Below are 18,971 nucleotides of genomic sequence, written 5' to 3' on the forward strand. Positions count from 1 at the left end.
GCGTGCTCGCGGAGGAGAACGCGGGGATGGGCCGGCGGCTCGGTTGGGCCTCGGCCCGGTCGGGCGCGGCGCGATTTTTTTTTAAACATTCCGCCAAAAAATTCGTAGAAAAATAAATAAAAATCCAAAAAAGATAAAAACAAATTTTCCCCGTCTAGTTAGAATATTTAGAACAGGGTGAACATTTTTCTGACACAAAAATAAATTTTGAAAACGTGCAATATTTTTAATGCAATTAAAATTGCAAATAAAATCCGAATAAAATCCAATATATGATTTTAATATTTTTCCTCCATTATTTCAATTGTTTTGGAGAAGTCATATTTTCTCCTCTCATTAATTTTTTATGAAATATTTTTCCGGAGAGTAAAATAATTAAAACCAAAATCCTCGTTTTATTATTTGATGAAAATCAAATATGAAAATTCGAGAAAATCCCCAACTCTCTCCGAGGGTCCTTGAGTTGCTTAGGATTTATCGAGGATTTGTCAAAATGCAATAAAATGATGATATGCAAAATGATCTATGTATAACATACCAAATTGAAAATTTGGGATGTTACAGATTTGATGGATTTCGGAATAAAGAGTGGAAAGAGACTAAGCTTGGGGATGCCCAAGGCACCCCAAGGTAAAATTCAAGGACAACCAAAAGCCTAAGCTTGGGGATGCCCCGAAAGGCATCCCCTCTTTCGTCTTCGTCCATCGGTAACTTTACTTGAGGCTATATTTTTATTCACCACATGATATGTGTTTTGCTTGGAGCGTCTTGTATGATCTGAGTCTTTGCTTTTTAGTTTACCACAATCATCCTTGCTGTACACACCTTTTGGAGAGACACACATGAATCGGAATTTATTAGAATACTCTTTGTGCTTCACTTATATCTTTTGAGCTAGATCATTTTGCTCTAGTGCTTCACTTATATCTTTTAGAGCACGGTGGTGGTTTTATTTTATAGGAATTACTGATCTCTCATGCTGCACTTATATTATTTTGAGAGTCCTTTAGAACAGCATGGTAATTTGCTTTGGCTATAAAATTAGTCTTAATATGATAGGCATCCAAGATGGGTATAATAAAAACTTTCATATAGAGTGCATTGAATACTATGAGAAGTTTGATACTTGATGATTGTTTTGAGATATGAAGATGGTAATATTAGAGTCATGCTAGTTGAGTAGTTGTGAATTTGAGAAATACTTGTGTTAGATTTTGCAAGTCCCGCAGCATGCACGTATGGTAAACGTTGTGTGACAAATTTGAAGCATGAGGTGTTTCTTTGATTGTCCACCTTATGAGTGGTGGTCGGGGACGAGCGATGGTCTTTTCCTACCAATCTATCCCCCTAGGAGCATGCGCGTAGTGCTTGGTTTTTGATGACTTGTAGATTTTTGCAATAAGTATGTGAGTTCTTTATGACTAATGTTGAGTCCATGGATTATGCGCACTCTCACCTTTCCATCATTGCTAGCCTCTTCGGTACCGTGCATTGCCCTTTCTCACCTTGAGAGTTGGTGCAAACTTCACCGGTGCATCCAACCCCCGTGATATGATACGCTCTATCACACATAAACCTCCTTATATCTTCCTCAAAACAGCCACCATACCTACCTATTATGGCATTTCCATAGCCGTTCCGAGATATATTGCCATGCAACATTCCACCGTTCCGTTTATTATGACACGTTTCATCATTGTCATATTGCCTTGCATGATCATGTAGTTGACATCGTATTTGTGGCAAAGCCACCATGCATAATTTCATACATGTCACTCTTGATTCATTACCCATCCCGGTAGACCTCCGGAGGCATTCATATAGAGTCATACTTTGTTCTAGTACTGAGTTGTAATCTTTGAGTTGTAAATAAATAGAAGTGTGATGATCATCATTAATAGAGCATTGTCCCGGAAAAAAGGAAAAAAAATAAAGGCCAAATATAAAAAAAAGGGACAATGCTACTATCCTTTTTCCACACTTGTGCTTCAAAGTAGCACCATGATTTTCATGATAGAGAGTCTCTTATATTGTGACTTTCATATACTAAGTGGAAAATTTTCATTATAGAACTTGGCTTGTATATTCCAACAATGGGCTTCCTCAAATGCCCTAGGTCTTCGTGAGCAAGCAAGTTGGATGCACACCCACTTAGTTTCTTTTGATGAGCTTTCATACATTTATAGCTCTAGTGCATCCGTTGCATGGCAATCCCTACTCCTCGCATTGACATCAATTGATGGGCATCTCCATAGCCCGTTGATTAGCCGCGTCAATGTGAGACTTTCTTTTTTTTGTCTTCTCCACACAACCCCCATCATTATATTCTACTCTACCCAAAGTGCTATGTCCATGGCTCACACTCATGTATTGCGTGAAAGTTGAAAAAAGTTTGAGATTACTAAAGTATGGAACAATTGCTTGGCTTGTCATCGGGGTTGTGCATGATGAGAGCATTTTTGTGTGACAAAAATGAAGCATACCCAAACTATATGATTTTGTAGGGATAAGCTTTCTTTGACCATGTTATTTTGAGAAGACATAATTGCTTATTAGTATGCTTGAAGTATTATTATTTTTATGTCAATATTAAACTTTTGTCTTGAATCTTTCGGATCTGAACATTCATGCCACAATAAAGAAAATTACATTGAAAATATGTTAGGTAGCATTCCACATCAAAAATTCTGTTTTTATCATTTACCTACTCGAGGACGAGCAGGAATTAAGCTTGGGGATGCTTGATACGTCTCCAACGTATCTATAATTTTTGATTATTCCATGCTATTATATATTCTGTTTTGGATGTTTAACGGGCTTTATTATACACTTTTATATTATTTTTGGGACTAACCTATTAACCGAAGGCCCAGTGCAAATTGCTGTTTTTTTGCCTATTTCAGTGTTTCGCAGAAAAGGAATATCAAACGGAATGAAACCTTCGCGAGGATCTTTTTTGGAACAAACGCAATCCAGGAGACTTGGAGTGGATGTCAAGGAAGCAGCGTGGAAGCCACGAGGCAGGAGGGCGCGCCCGCCACCCTCGTGGGCCCCTTGCAACTCCACCGACCTACTTCTTTCGCCTATATATACTCTTATACCCTAAAACCATCGGGGAGAGCCACGAAACACCTTTTCCACCGCCGCAACCTTCTGTACCCGTGAGATCCCATCTTGGGGCCTTTTCCGGCGCTCCGCCGGAGGGGGATTCGATCACGGAGGTCTTGTACATCAACACCATAGCCTCTCCGATGATGTGTGAGTAGTTTACCACAGACCTTCGGGTCCATAGTTATTAGCTAGATGTCTCCTTCTCTCTCTTTGGATCTCAATACAAAGTTCTCCTCAATCTTCTTGGAGATCTATTCGATGTAATTCTTTTTGCGGTGTGTTTGTCGAGATCCGATGAATTGTGGGTTTATGATCAAGATTATCTATGAACAATATTTGATTCTTGTTTGAATTCTTATATGCATGATTTAATATCTTTGCAAATCTCTTCGAATTATCAGTTTGGTTTGGTCTACTAGATTGAACTTTCTTGCAATGGGAGAAGTGCTTAGGTTTGGGTTCAATCTTGCGGTGTCCTTTCCCAGTGACAGCAGGGGCAGCAAGGCACGTATTGTATTGTTGCCATCGAGGATAAAAAGATGGGGTTTATATCATATTGCTTGAGTTTATCCCTCTACATCATGTCATCTTGCCTAATGCGTTACTCTGTTCTTATGAACTTAATACTCTAGATGCATGCTGGATAGCGGTCGATGTGTGGAGTAATAGTACTAGATGCAGAATCGTTTCGGTCTACTTGTCACGGACGTGATGCCTATGTTCATGATCATGCCTAGATATTCTCATAACTATGCGCTTTTATATCAATTGCTCGACAGTAATTTGTTCACCCACCGTAATATATGCTATCTTGAGAGAAGCCACTAGTGAAACCTATGGCCCCCGGGTCTATTTTACATCATATTATTTTCCTATCAACTTGCTATTTCTGTCGCCGTTTATTTTGCAATCTTTACTTTCCAATCTATGCAACAAAAATACCAAAAATATTTATCTTATTATCTTTATCAGATCTCACTTTTGCAAGTGGCTGTGAAGGGATTGACAACCCCTTTATCGCATTGGTTGCTAGGTTCTTGATTGTTTGTGCAGGTACTAGGCGATTTGCGTGTAGTCTCCTACTGGATTGATACCTTGGTTCTAAAAAACTGAGGGAAATACTTATGCTACTTTGCTGCATCACCCTTTCCTTTCAAGGGAAAACCAACGCATGCTCAAGAGGTAGCAGCAGCCACGTAAAACTTGCAACAACAAAGTAGAGGATGTCTAACTTTTTTTTGCAGGGCATGTTGTGATGTGATGTGGTCAAGACGTGATGAGATATAAATTGTTGTATGAGATGATCATGTTTTGTTAAAGTTATCGGCAACTGGCAGGAGCCTTATGGTTGTCTCTTTATTGCATAACATGCAAGCGCCATATAATTGCTTTACTTTATCGCTATGCGATAGCAATAGTTGGCAAGACGACCATGTGACGACATGTTGATAAACATCAAGATGATAGAGATCATGGTGTCATGCCGTTGACGATGGAGATCATGATGGTACTTTGGAGATGGAGATCAAAGGCACAAGATGATGATGGCCATATCATGTCACATATTTTTGATTGCATGTGATGTTTATCTTTTATACATCTTATTGTGCTTAGTACGATGGTAGCATTATGAGATGATACCTTACTAAAATTTCAAGGTATAAGTGTTCTCCCTGAGTATGCACCGTTGCGACAGTTCTTCGTGCTGAGACACCACGTGGTGATCGGGTGTGATAAGCTCTACATTCACATACAACGGGTGCAAGCCAGTTTTGCACATGCAGAATACTCTGGTTAAACTTGACCAGCCTAGCATATGCAGATATGGCCTCGGAACACTGAGACCGAAAGGTTGAACGTGAATCATATAGTAGATATGATCAACATAGTGATGTTCACCATTGAAAGCTACTCCATCTCTCGTGATGATCGGACATGGTTTAGTTGATATGGATCACGTGATCATTTAGATGACTAGAGGGATGTCTATCTAAGTGGGAGTTCTTAAGTAATATGATTAATTGAACTTAAATTTATCATGAACTTAGTCCTGATAGTATTTGCATATCTATGGTGTAGATCAATTGCTCGCGTATAGCTTCCCCGTTTTATTTATGATATGTTCATAGAGAAAACTAAGTTGAAAGTTGATAGTAGCAATGATGCGGACTAGGTCCATGATCTAAGGATTATCCTCATTGCTGCACGGAAGAATTATGTCCTTGATGCACCGCTAGGTGACAGAACTATTGCAGGAGCAAATGCAGACGTTATGAACGTTTGACAAGCTCGGTATGATGACTACTTGATAGTTTAGTGCACCATGCTTTACGGCTTAGAACCGGGACTTCAAAAATGTTTTGAAACGCCATGGAGCATATGAGATGTTCCAAGAGTTGAAATTGGTATTTCAGACTCATGCCCGAGTCGAGAGGTATGAGACCTCTGACAAGTATTTTTGCCTACAAGATGGAGGAGAATAGCTCAACCAGTGAGCATGTGCTCAGAATGCCTGAGTACTACAATCGCTTGAATCAAGTGGGAGTTAATCTTCCACATAAGATAGTGATTGACAGAGTTCTCTAGTCACTATCACCAAGTTACCGGAACTTCGTGATGAACTATAATATGCAAGGGATGACGGAAACGATTCCCCCGAGCTCTTCGTGATGCTGAAATCGGCGAAGGTAGAAATCAAGAAAAGCATCAAGTGTTGATGGTTGTCAAGACCACTAGTTTCAAGTAAAAGGGAAAGGGAAAGAAAGGGAAGTTCAAGAAGAATGACAAGCAAGTTGCCACTCCCATGAAGAAGCCCAAAGCTAGACCCAAGCCTGAAACTGAGTGCTTCTACTGCAAAGGAAATGGTCACTGGAAGCGGAACTGCCCCAAATACTTGGCGGATAAGAAGGATGGCAAAGTGAACAAAAGTATATATGATATACATGTTATTGATGTGTACTTTACTAGTATTCATAGTAGCCCCTGGGTATTTGATACTGGTTCAGTTGCTATGATTAGTAACTTGAAACAGGAGTTACAAAATGAACAGAGACTAGTTGAGGGCAACGTGACGATGTGTGTTGGAAGTGATTCCAAGGTTGATAAGATCACCATCGCACACTCCCTTTACCTTCGGGATTTGTTGCACCTAAAATAAATGTTATTTGGTGTTTGCGTTGAGCATAATATGATTGGATCATGTCTATTTCAATACAGTTATTCATTTAAGTCAAGGAATAATTGTTATTCTGTTTACATGAATAAAACCTTTTGTGGTCATACACCCAAGGTGAATGGTTTATTGAATCTCGATTGTAGTGATACACATATTCATAATATTGAAGCCAAAAGATGCAATGTTAATAATGATAGAGCAACTTATTTGTGGCACTGCCATTTAGGTCATATTGGTGTAAAGCGCATGAAGAAACTCCATGCTGGTGGGCTTTTGGAATCACTTGATTATGAATCACTTGATGCTTGCGAACCATGCCTCATGGGCAAGATGACTAAGACTCCGTTCTCCGGAACAATGGAGCGAGCCACTGACTTATTGGAAATAATACATACCGATGTATGCGGTCCGATGAGTGTTGAGGCTCGCGGCGGGTATCGTTATTTTCTGACCTTCACAGATAATTTGAGCATATATGGGTATATCTAAATGAAACACAAGTCCGAAACATTTGAAAAGTTCAAAGAATTTCATAGTGAAGTTGAGAATCATCGTAACAAGAAAATAAAGTTTCTATGATCTGATCGCGGAGGCGAATATTTGAGTTACGAGTTTGGCCTTCATTTGAAACAATGTGGAATAGTTTCGCAACTCACGCCACTTGGAACACCACATCATAATGGTGTGTCCGAACGTCGTAACCGCACTTTATTAGATATGGTGTGATCTATGATGTCTCTTACCGATTTACCACTATCGTTTTGGGGTTATGCATTAGAGACAGCTGCATTCACGTTAAATAGGGCACCATCTAAATCCATTGAGACGACACCGTATGAACTATGGTTTGGCAAGAAACCAAAAACTGTCATTTCTTAAAGTTTGGGGTTGCGATGCTTATGTGAAAAGGTTTCAAACTGATAAGCTCGAACCCAAATCGGAGAAGTGCGTCTTCATAGGATACCCAAAAGAAACTGTTGGGTACACCTTCTATCACAGATCCAAAGGCAAGATATTTGTTGCTAAGAATGGATCCTTTATAGAGAAAGAGTTTCTCTCGAAAGAAGTGAGTGGGAGGAAAGTAGAATTTGATGAGGTAATTGTACCTTCTCTCGAATTGGAAAGTAGCTCATCACTAAAATCAGTTCCAGTGATGCCTACACCAATTAGTGAGGAAGTTAATGATGATGATAATGAAACTTCAGATCAAGTTACTACCAAACCTCGTAGGTCAACCAGAGTACGATCCGCACCAGAGTGGTACGGTAATCCTGTTCTGGAAGTCATGTTACTAAACCATGATGAACCTACGAAGTATGAGGAAGCGATGATGAGCCCAGATTCCGCGAAATGGCTTGAGGGCATGAAATCTGAGATGGGACCCATGTATGAGAACAAAGTGTGGACTTTGGTTGACTTTCCCGATGATCGGCAAGCCATTAAGAATTAATGGATCTTCAAGAGGAAGATGGACACTGATAGTATTGTTACTATCTACAAAGCTCAAATTGTCGCAAAAAAGTTTTCGACAAGTTCAAGGTGTTGACTACAATGAGAATTTCTCACTCGTAGTGATGCTTAAGTCTGTCCAAATCATGTTAGCAATTGCCACATTTTATGAAATCTAGCAAATGGATGTCAAAACTGCATTCCTTAATGGATTTCTTAAAGAAGAGTTGTATATGATGCAACAAGAAGGTTTTGTCAATCCTAAAGGTGCTAACAAAATGTGCAAGCTCCAGCGATCCATCTATGGGCTGGTGCAAGCATCTCGGAGTTGGAATATACGCTTTGATGAGTTGATCAAAGCATATAGTTTTATACAGACTTGCGGTGAAGCCTGTATTTACAAGAAAGTGAGTCGGAGCACTACAGCCTTTCCGATAAGTATATGTAAATAACATATTGTTGATCGGAAATGATGTAGAATTTTCTGGAAAGCATAAAGGAGTGTTTGAAAGGAGTTTTTCAAAGAAAGACCTCGGTGAAGCTGCTTACATATTGAGCATCAAGATCTATAGAGATAGATCAAGACGCTTGATAAAAAAATTCAGTGAATACCTTGACAAGATTTTGAAGTAGTTCAAAATGGAACAGTCAAAGAAGGAGTTCTTGCCTGTGTTGCAAGGTGTAAAGTTGAGTAAGACTCAAAACCCGACCACGGCAGAAAATAGAAAGAGAATGAAAGTCATTCCCTATGCCTCAGTCATAGGTTCTATAAAGTATGCTATGCTGTGTACCAGACCTATTGTGTATCTCACCATGAGTTTGGCAAGAGGGTACAATAGTGATCCAGGAGTGGATCACTGGACAGCGATCAAAATTATCCTTGGTGGTATAAGGATATGTTTCTCGGTTATGGAGGTGACAAAAAGTTCGTCGTAAAGGGTTACGTCGATGCAAGCTTTAACACTAATCCAGATGACTCTGAGTCTCAATCTGGATACATATTGAAAGTGGGAGCAATTAGCTAGAGTAGCTCCGTGCAGAGCATTGTAGACATAAAAATTTGCAAAGTACATAGGCTCTGAATGTGGCAGACCCGTTGACTAAACTTCTCTCACAAGCAAAACATGATTACTCTTAGGGTGTTAATCACATAGCAATGTGAACTAGATTATTGCCTCTAGTAAACCCTTTGGGTATTAGTCACATGGAGATGTGAACTAATCACATAAAGATGTGAACTATTGGTGTTAAATCACATGACGATATGAACTAGATTATTGACTCTAGTGCAAGTGGGAGACTGAAGGAAATATGCCCTAGAGGCAATAATAAAGTTGTTATTTATATTTCCTTATATCATGATAAATGTTTATTATTCATGCTAGAATTGTATTAACCAGAAACTTAGTACATGTGTGAATACATAGGCAAAACAGAGTGTCCCTAGTATGCCTCTACTTGACTTGCTAGTTAATCAAAGATGGTTATGTTTCCTGACCATAGACATGTGTTGTCATTTGAGGAACGGGATCACATCATTAGAGAATGATGTGATGGACAAGACCCATCCGTTAGCTTAGCATAATGATTGTTTAGTTTTATTGCTATTGCTTTCATCATGACTTATACATGTTCCTCTGACTGTGAGATTATGCAACTCCTGAATACCGGAGGAACACCTTGTGTGCTACCGAATGTCACAACGTAACTGAGTGATTATAAAGATGCTCTACAGATGTCTCCAAAGGTGTTTGTTGGGTTGGCATAGATCGAGATTAGGATTTGTCACTTCGTGTATCAGAGAGGTATCTCTGGGCCCTCTCAGTAACGCACATCACTATAAGCCTTGCAAGCAATGTGACTAATGAGTTAGTTGCGGGATGATGCATTACGGAGCGAGTAAAGAGACTTGCCGGTAACGAGATTGAACTAGGTATGATGATACCGACGATCGAATCTCGGGCAAGTAACATACCGATGACAAAGGGAACAACATATGTTGTTATGCGGTTTGACCGATAAAGATCTTCGTAGAATATGTAGGAGCCAATATGAGCATCCAGGTTCCGCTATTGGTTATTGACCGGAGATGTGTCTCGGTCATGTCTACATAGTTCTCGAACCCGTAGGGTCCGTACGCTTAACGTTCGATGACGATTTGTATTTATGAGTTATGTGATTTGATGACCAAAGTTTGTTCGGAGTCCCAGATGAGTTCACGGACATGACGAGGAGTCTCAAAATGGTCGAGATATAAAGATTGATATATTGGACGATGTTATTCGGACACCGGATGAGTTCTGAGAGGTACCGGATAATCATCGGAGTGCCGGAGGGTTATTGGAACCCCCGGGGGAACTAATGGGCCTCAATGGGCCTTAGTGGGAAGTGAGGAAGGGCCAAGAGGGGCTGGCCGCACCCCCCCCCCCTTGGGTCCGAATTGGACTAGGGAAGGGGGCGGCGCCCCCCTTTCCTTCCCTTCCCCCTCTTCCTTCCTTCTTCCCCCTCTTCCTTAGGTGGAAACCTACTAGGACTTGGAGTCCTAGTAGGATTCCCCTCTCCTGGCGCGCCCTAGGAGGGCCGGCCAGCCTCCCCTCCCCTCCTTTATATACGGGGGCAGGGGGCACCCTAGAACACAAGTTTCTCTTAATCGTGTCCGGTGCCCCCCTCCACAGTTACGCACCTCAGTCAAATCGTTGTAGTGCTTAGGCGAAGCCCTACACCGGTAACTTCATCATCACCATCGCCACGCCGTCGTGCTGACGGAACTCTCCCTCGGCCTCAACTAGATCAAGAGCTCGAGGGACGTCACCGAGCTGAACGTGTGCTGAACGCGGAGGTGCCGTACGTTCAGTACTTGGATCGGTTGGATCGTGAAGACGTTCGACTACATCAACCGTGTTACTAAACGCTTCCGCTTTCGGTCTATGAGGGTACGTGGACACACTCTCCCCGCTCGTTGCTATGCATCTCCTAGATAGATCTTGCGTGATCGTGGTAAATTTTTTGAAATACTGCGTTCCCCTATAAATGCTACCACCGTACTAAGCAAAATAAGATGCATAAAAAGATAAACATCACATGCATTCAAAATATGTGACATGATATGGCCATCATCATCTTGTGCCTTTGATCTCCATCTCCAAAGCACCGTCATGATCTCCATCGTCACCGGCTTGACACCTTGATCTCCATCGTAGCGTCGTTGTCGTCTCGCCAACTATTGCTTCTACGACTATCGCTGCCGCTTAGTGATGAAGTAAAGCAATTACATGGCGATTGCATTTCATACAATAAAGCGACAACTATAAGGCTCCTGTGAGTTGCCGATAACTTTTACAAAACATGATCATCTCATACAACAACTTATATCTCATCACGTCTTGACCATATCAAATCACAACATGCCCTGCAAAAACAAGTTAGACATCCTCTACTTTGTTGTTGCAAGTTTTACGTGGCTGCTACGGGCTTCTAGCAAGAACCGTTCTTACCTACGCATCAAAACCACAATGATTTTTCGTCAAGTGTGTTGTTTTAACCTTCAACAAGGACCGGCCGTAGTCAAACTCGATTCAACTAAAGTTGGAGAAACAGACACCCGCCAGCCACCTGCGTGCAAAGCACGTCGGTAGAACCAGTCTCATGAACACGGTCATGTAATGTCGGTCCGGGCCGCTTCATCCAACAATACCGCCGAATCAAAGTAAGACGTTGGTGGTAAGCAGTATGACTATTATCACCCACAACTCTTTGTGTTCTACTCGTGCATATCATCTATGCATAGACCTGGCTCGGATGCCATTGTTCGGGAACGTAGCATGCAGTTTCAAAAAATTTCCTACGATCACGCAAGATCTATCTAGGAGATGCATAGCAACGAGAGGGGAGAGTGTATCCATGTACCCTCGTAGACCGAAAGCGGAAGCGTTATATTAACGTGGTTGATGTAGTCGAACGTCTTCACGATCCAACCGATCCAAGTACCGAACGTACGGCACCTCCGAGTTCAGCACACGTTCAGCTCGATGATGTCCCTCGAACTCTTGATCCAGCAGAGGATCGAGGGAGAGTTTCGTCAGCACGACGGTGTGGTGACGGTGATGGTGATGTGATCAGCGCAGGGCTTTGCCTAAGCACTACGTGAATATGACCGGAGGAGTAAACCATGGAGGGAGACGCCACATACGGCTTGGAACAATTGTTGTGTCTCCAAGTGGTGCTCTGCCCACGTATATAAAGGAGGGAGAGGGAGGAGGCCGGCCCTAGGGGGCGCGCCATAAGGGGAGTCCTACTAGGACTCCTAGTCCTAGTAGGATTCGGCCCCCCTCTTTTCCTTCTCATGGAGGTGGAAAGGGGGAAGGAGAGGGAGTAGGAGAAGGAAAGGGGGTGGCGCCCCCTTCCCTAAACCAATTCGGACTCCTCCCTTGTGGGGGGTGCACCAGCCCCTTGTGGGCTGGTTAGCCTCCCTCCTATATGGCCCATATGGCCCATATCTTTCCCCGTGGGGTTCTGGTAACCCCTCCGGTACTCCGGTATGTACCCGATACACTCCGGAACCCTTCCGATGTCCGAATACTACCTTCCAATATATCAATCTTTACCTCTATACCATTTCAAGGCTCCTAGTCATGTCCGTGATCTCATCCGGGACTCGGAACAAACTTCGGTCACCAAAACACGCAACTCATAATACAAATCGTCAACGAACGTTAAGTGTGCGGACCCTACGGGTTCGAGAACTATGTATACATGACCGAGACACATCTCCAGTCAATAACCAATAGCGGAACCTGGATGCTCATATTGGTTCCTACATATTCTACGAAGATCTTTATCGGTCAAACCGCATAACAACATACGTCATTCCCTTTTTCATCAGTATGTTACTTGCCCGAGATTCGATCGTCGGTATCATCATACCTAGTTCAATCTCGTTACCGGCAAGTCTCTTTACTCGTTCCGTAATGCATCATCCCGCAACTAACTCATTAGTCACATTGCTTGCAAGGCTTATAGTGATGTGCATTACCGAGAGGGACCAGAGATACCTCTTCGATACTCGGAGTGACAAATGCTAATCTTGATCTATGCCAACCCAACAAACACCTTCGAAGACACCTGTAGAGCATCTTTATAATCACTCAGTTACATTGTGACGTTTGATAGCACACAAGGTGTTCCTCCGGTATCCAGGAGTTGCATAATCTCATAGTCAGAGGAATATGTATAAGTCATGAAGAAAGCAATAGCAATAAAACTTAAGGATCATTATGTTAAGCTAACGGATGGGTCTTGTCCATCACATCATTCTCTAATGATGTGATTATCTTAATCGAACCGCATGCGGAGCTCAGCTCCTAAGAAAATAATAAGAAATATCTAGTTTTGTTTCATAAGTGGCGAGTCGTTCATCAAATGACAACACATGTCTATGGTTAGGAAACATAACCATCTTTGATTAACGAGCTAGTCAAGTAGAGCCATACTAGGGACACTCTGTTTTGTCTATGTATTCACACATGTACTAAGTTTCCGGTTAATACAATTCTAGTATGAATAATAAACATTTATCATGATATAAGGAAATATAAATAACAACTTTATTATTGCCTCTAGGGCATATTTCCTTCATCTCTTTCAATGGTTGTAGCTTTTTGCATCTACGATCGAAACTTTTCTATCAACGGTTGCAGCTATTTTTCTTTGTAGCAGTCTTGGTTAATGCTTTCTCTATCGTTTCGGTTGAAGCTTTTTTCATCAAGGGTTGCAGCATTTTATGTCAATGGTTGTAGCATTCCGCCATGGCAATGACTGCTTGCAGCTTTTCATATATCTGGTTGAAGCTTTTTTCATCTCGTTTGAAGCTTTTTGGTTGGCGGTTGTAGCATGAGCGCGTGCAGCAAGTTCTGCAATGCCTCTGCCACCGTCCAGTCGAGGGTCACTGGAGTTGCAAGCTTCTGCGGGAGGAAGCGGAGGTGATTTCTCCAGCGGCTTGCTTTGGCCGCTCGCTGAAGGTAGGGGATGAGAAAGGGGATGAACGAGTGGACGAGAAGAGTCTGTACGGGATGCCGGCTCCATCAAAAAACTCCTCGGTTGTAGCAAAATTTGATGCCGGTTCCAGCAACCACGGTGGCTAGTTCCAGCATGGGTGGGCGTTGGTTCCAGCACGCGGCGTCAACGGCCATGGCGGAGCTCGCCAGAGCTGCGGCTGCAACCAGATGCGTGGTGGCTCCCACATCGCCTCGCCTCCGTCGCACATCACCGAGGTCGCCACGGCTCGCTGTCGCCATGAAGCAAAAAAGAAGAGATGGGATCGAGTGACGGAGAAAGCAGATACACCCGCGTGAGAGGATAAGAGTAACTCTAGTAGACCCCGCATCTAGTCGGCCCGCAAAACGCGTTTGCAGTTCGCGGAAAAACGGCTTTGCGGGCCGGCGCGGACGGCCGCAGATGCAGATCCCGCATAACGGACCCGTAAAAAAGGATATTCACAGAATATGCTCTTTTACGGGTCAGCTTTGTGGGGTCTGATCTGGCGCAGCTCCTCCCGGCCTAGAAAACCTAAATTTGCTCCTTAATTTGATCCAACATAATGCATTTCTTTGCCTTTTCAACAACATTGGATACATAAGACATCATCAAATCGTTGCTAGAATAGCAAGACCAAAGAAAACAAGAACCACAAGTATGCATTTTAGAAGATTTCCAACTTCCATAACTACTCCCACTAGTTGGACTAATATCTTCTCCATGCATTCATTGTTGATCTGCGGATTCTTGATTCTGCATTCTTCTTCATCTTTGGTTTGAAAGAAGTAGACGTTGCTTCCCCTCTAGTTGCACATGCAGCCGCATCATTGCCTTCGATTCTACTAAGGAGTGCACGAACATCTATTAAGTTTCTTTGTATCAATAAATCAATGTATTCACCTTCCCAAAACCAAAATGAGCATCCATCTTCCTACACATGAGTGAGCATGTTCGAAATGAGCTACCGCAATTGAACCAAAGAATGAGCTATCAAAATGAGCTACCGCAAGTGCACGTACCCCGTTGTTTTCGCATTTGAAGAACACCCATCCGGGATGCTTCGGCGTGTCCGAAGTTAGCCGCAGCACTGTCCGCGGACAATGGTCGCACTGTATCACCGGCATCGGCGAGCCACAGAGCCGCTGCGCAAGCGCCGAGCCCGGTGGATGGCCGGACGAATCCATGCCCGCAAACCGGCGGCGGCGGCGGGAGGACGAACCCGTACCTGCATGCTGCGATGCGACCTTGCCGGTGCTGCGGGAGATGCTCCTCGACCATTCCATCGCTTGGCGCAGCCTCCGGCATCCGGAAAAGCCAAATCTGCCGGGCCGCGATGAAGGGCCGCAGATCCGCAACTTTCCGGCCCGCCGAGGCAGGAGGAGGGGAGGGGAGGCCTCGTACGTGTGGTGGCCTTTCGGCGTGCTCCCGCCGGTTGCTTTCGCCGAAATATTGGGCGGCGGCCCGACGGCGGGGCGAGGGGGGTTGGTGGGGAAAGCGCTGGCTGAAATGTCCCCCTCACCAACCGCTTCCGCTTATATGCAGGGCACCGCAACGGCGAGGGGGAAACCCGCGTATTCGCAGGTTGGGGCCGAGATTTTGCCGCGCCCCTCAAAATTTTTTGCGGGCCGGCCGCTTTTGTAGGGTCTTTTCAGGCGGGATTTTCCGCGCGGACCCGCATTTTGGCGATTATTTTGCGGGTCGAGGCCGGATGCGGGGTCTGCTAGAGTTGCTCTAAGGCTAGTGGGACGCGGGCGTGGGCCAGCCAGCCCACGCGGGCCGTGGTCGTGGCACCCCCTGCGTGAAAGGATCGAGCATGATCCGATTGCACGCGCCGACTCGCACGCGACCGGCCGAAACGCTCGGCCGGCGCACCGTAGGGAAATGTTTCCCATTAGGATAAACACAGCACGCCGTCTCTCTCCTCCAGCCTTCCCCTTTCTCGCCACTAGCTCCCCCCGCTACCCCCGAGCAGCAGGGCCGGCGACGCAGCAAGCAGCAACCCTGGCGACCTCCTTCCTGTCATCCATCTCCACTCTTACACCGCAGAAAAGATTCCCACCGACGAATCGATCAAATCCACGACGTCAATCTCGGATTCGCTCTCCTATCAACACACCAATTGCCTCTGAATCGATAGAGATCTCCTTCTATTTGTGCGGCCTATGTTCATACTCGATGTATCTGGTTCTGGGTCATTTCTGATTCTGGATCTGGGGAAGCCCGTGGGAGAAGATTTTTTTTTCTCTTCGGGCCTCTTGAGCTGTATGTAATGGGGAAACAAAACCTTGCTTGAACCAAACAGATCATGTAATCACAAGTCTTCAGCTAATGCAGTGTATTATCATTACATCATCCAATACGTTACCTGTCCCCAACCAAACGCGTCATGTGTTTCTTAGTTCTTAGGCTCAATTTGTGTTTATTGCACAATAATGTGGTTATGTTATCGGAAATTGTTGTTATGATCTATCTTAGGAAATTAGCCAAAAAAGAGAGAACGGGGGGGGGGGGTCAAACATACACTGAAATAAACAAAACCTGGCGGTGCAAATTATAACACATCACAAAGAATTCCCTAAAAAAAATGTCACAATGAAAAGCGCAGCTTAATCCTGTGGCCCACCATGGCCAACAAACATTTACCATGCTTCTGCCGCGGAACTGCAAGAAGTACGGCAAAGCAGTGTGCGGAGTATTTGACAAAAAACTATCACATTTCATGGAACCGTGCCTACAAACTACCACTTTATAAATTTGTGCCGAAAACTATCATTTTTTGACTAATTTTTTCCAAAAACACTAATTTCTGCCTCATGGTAGTTTGCTGAAATTAAACATGATTATGACAGAGATGGCCCACACGTAGGCACTGACATGGCACAGTGGTCAACTCCCAGGCCGTGCCACGCGGGAGATGCACGCGAGCCACGCGCCGCGCCCGCCCCTACCGCCGGCCGGCGAGCAACGCCACCTGCGCCATCGGTCGAAGCCGGTGTCGCGTGCTAGCTAGCCGGCCAATGGAGCATTGCGGGCATGCTAGCATGCAGCCGTAGCCTCGCGTGCACTGTGCTGGTTTGCATGCTAGCTTGTGTGCGTGCGCAGCCGCCGCCGCCGCGAGCGTGTGCGCCATCCGCCGCCCGCGCCACCCGCCGCTCCGCCCAGCCCGCGCCACCCGCAGCTCTGCCCCACCGACCGGCGAGCCCCGCCACCTGCGCCGCCCTCCCTCCTAGCCGAGCCGCCTGCTCACCTCGGCAATGGCGGCCGCCATCGTGCCAAGGCCTCGCCACCCCCCGCTCGGCCCTGCCGACCAACGCCCCCGCCTTTGCACCTCGTGTACGCCATCAACTGGGAGAGCAGCGCCAGAAAGGTGCTTCGCCGGGGCGTCGCAATGGAGAAGAGCGCGGAGTGCATATGAGGTGTTCGAGGAAATGCCAGAGAGAGAGAGAGGAGGAGGAGGAGGAAGAAGATTGATGCTGACAGATGAGCCCATCCTGTCAGAAAGGCGTTTAGAAGAGGCGAATCAGGCACTTTCCCGACATTGTAGTTTTTAGTCAAAGATTAGTCAAAAAGTGATAGTTTTCGGCACAAATTTGTAAAGTGGTAGTTTGTAGCCACGGTTCCGCGAAATGTGGTAGTTTTTTGTTAAATACTCCAGTGTGCGGGGTTCAGGGTGTTAAATAGACCAAAATATACCCCTGAGGAAACAATAATCTTTTCCATTTCAAACATACAAACAGACATTAAGCTGCAGTGAACAATAGGGGTACTAGCCAATTTTCTACACCACCTAAATTCGGGCTAAATAGCATTTCCTTGCAAGCTCATGGGCATTTTAGCAGTTACCATTGCTGCAGAACAAAGCTCCTGGAGTCTTCGTACTAAGATGAGACAGAATTTGAGCACCATTTTTCAGAACAGTCAGTTGAACCATTCAAATATGCCTCAGGAACTTTTATCCTAAACACGGAGTAATGGTGATTCAAGCTTTTCTTCCCGTGCAATCTGTAGACACTACCCAGTGCTCCAGTAATGGGATTAGGGAAAGCATAGAAGACGCGCTTGAACCTTTGATGTACAAGTGCCATAGCACACCTTCAAATAAACAAAGATGTCAGCAAACTGATCAGTAAGCAACAACCAAAAATAATGTCATACTCTGATAATAGTGAACCTACATCGCGCATGGTTCCCAAACAAGGTAGATGTCAAATCCTGTGCAAAGATATGGTCTGTTTCTTTCAGATAAGTCACTGCTGCGTGCTGGATGTGCAGATTGCTCTTCATCCTGAAGTTCAAACTTGAACTTGTTAGCAAAACAGGATAGAATAAATATGCATCAATTCCAGTCTTCCCCTACAGCACTAATAGAGTTATTAAAGGATAGCGGCAACAATAGACGGTAGACAATATAAGTAACAGGGCTCACTTTTGTAACTGTCTTTAGCCGCTTTGCTGGTTCATCATCAGAACAATTCTCTACATCACCATTTAATTTTGGTTCGGTTGTTGAAGTTGAAGCAGGGAACATCCTTCTATCCCTCTCGGCGGCATTTTCAATGGCAACAACTGCAGCATGCCACAGAGGATGCCAGAGAAAACCACCTTCAGACGGCAGTGTCTTCTGCTCCCTGCACCTTTGTTTCATCCATCCGAAAGGGTCTATACATGAGACCTCCCTGTCTAAGCCATTGCAAAAACGAGAGCTCAATGGCAACGAAGTCTCGGCTTTATCCTCAATTGCTTCAGGTAACGAGCTGGCATTATCTGCTTCTACCATTGCACATTTGTTCCCTTTTAGACAAGTATCACGCTGGTGTGTTTGGTCTGTAGCCTTTGAAATTATTTGCATGCTTGATGGATCAACAATAATGGCAGCATTGCCCACCTGCTAAAAGCTCACCCATACAGTAATTAACCAAAAACATTGATCCACACCACTCAACCAGCAATTTAAAATCACATCATGCAAAAAGGAAAAACTCCACAGATGTGGTGCACTTGCCAACAGTTCATATTATATCTCGATATAGCACTAACAGACAGGATTTAACTTAATCTGACACAAAGCATGTTCGTCACTACTTGTCTGTTTGTCCTAGAACAATTTTATCTTGCAGTTCCTTGAGCCAATTGGTTCGCAGAGAGAAAATCACAAGAACCACAATTAGGGTTATCAGTAGCTGGTGTTTTCAATAATAGTAAA

The 18,971-nt window shown here is 44.2% G+C and overlaps 1 protein-coding gene across 16 annotated transcripts in view; it reads right to left on the minus strand.

Moving 5' to 3' along the window:
- Nucleotides 1-17,425: 17,425 nt before the first annotated feature.
- The window catches only part of LOC123120744 (tRNA-specific adenosine deaminase TAD3), a 6,990-nt gene continuing 5,444 nt past the window's right edge, over nt 17,426-18,971 (minus strand). For 15 of the 16 annotated variants that reach the window (XM_044540731.1, XM_044540733.1, XM_044540728.1 and 12 more), the window contains 3 exons: nt 18,195-18,656; nt 17,944-18,053; nt 17,426-17,860 (listed from right to left, as the gene is read on the minus strand). In XM_044540731.1, the coding sequence (XP_044396666.1) occupies nt 17,647-17,860; nt 17,944-18,053; nt 18,195-18,656 (786 nt within the window). In that variant the 3' untranslated portion in view covers nt 17,426-17,646. The remainder of the gene's footprint in view (nt 17,861-17,943; nt 18,054-18,194; nt 18,657-18,971) is intronic. The other variant, XM_044540730.1, reaches the window with a different exon arrangement.

The sequence above is a fragment of the Triticum aestivum genome, chromosome 5D (assembly GCF_018294505.1).
Source record: "Triticum aestivum cultivar Chinese Spring chromosome 5D, IWGSC CS RefSeq v2.1, whole genome shotgun sequence".
NCBI classification, from domain to species: Eukaryota; Viridiplantae; Streptophyta; class Magnoliopsida; order Poales; family Poaceae; genus Triticum; species Triticum aestivum.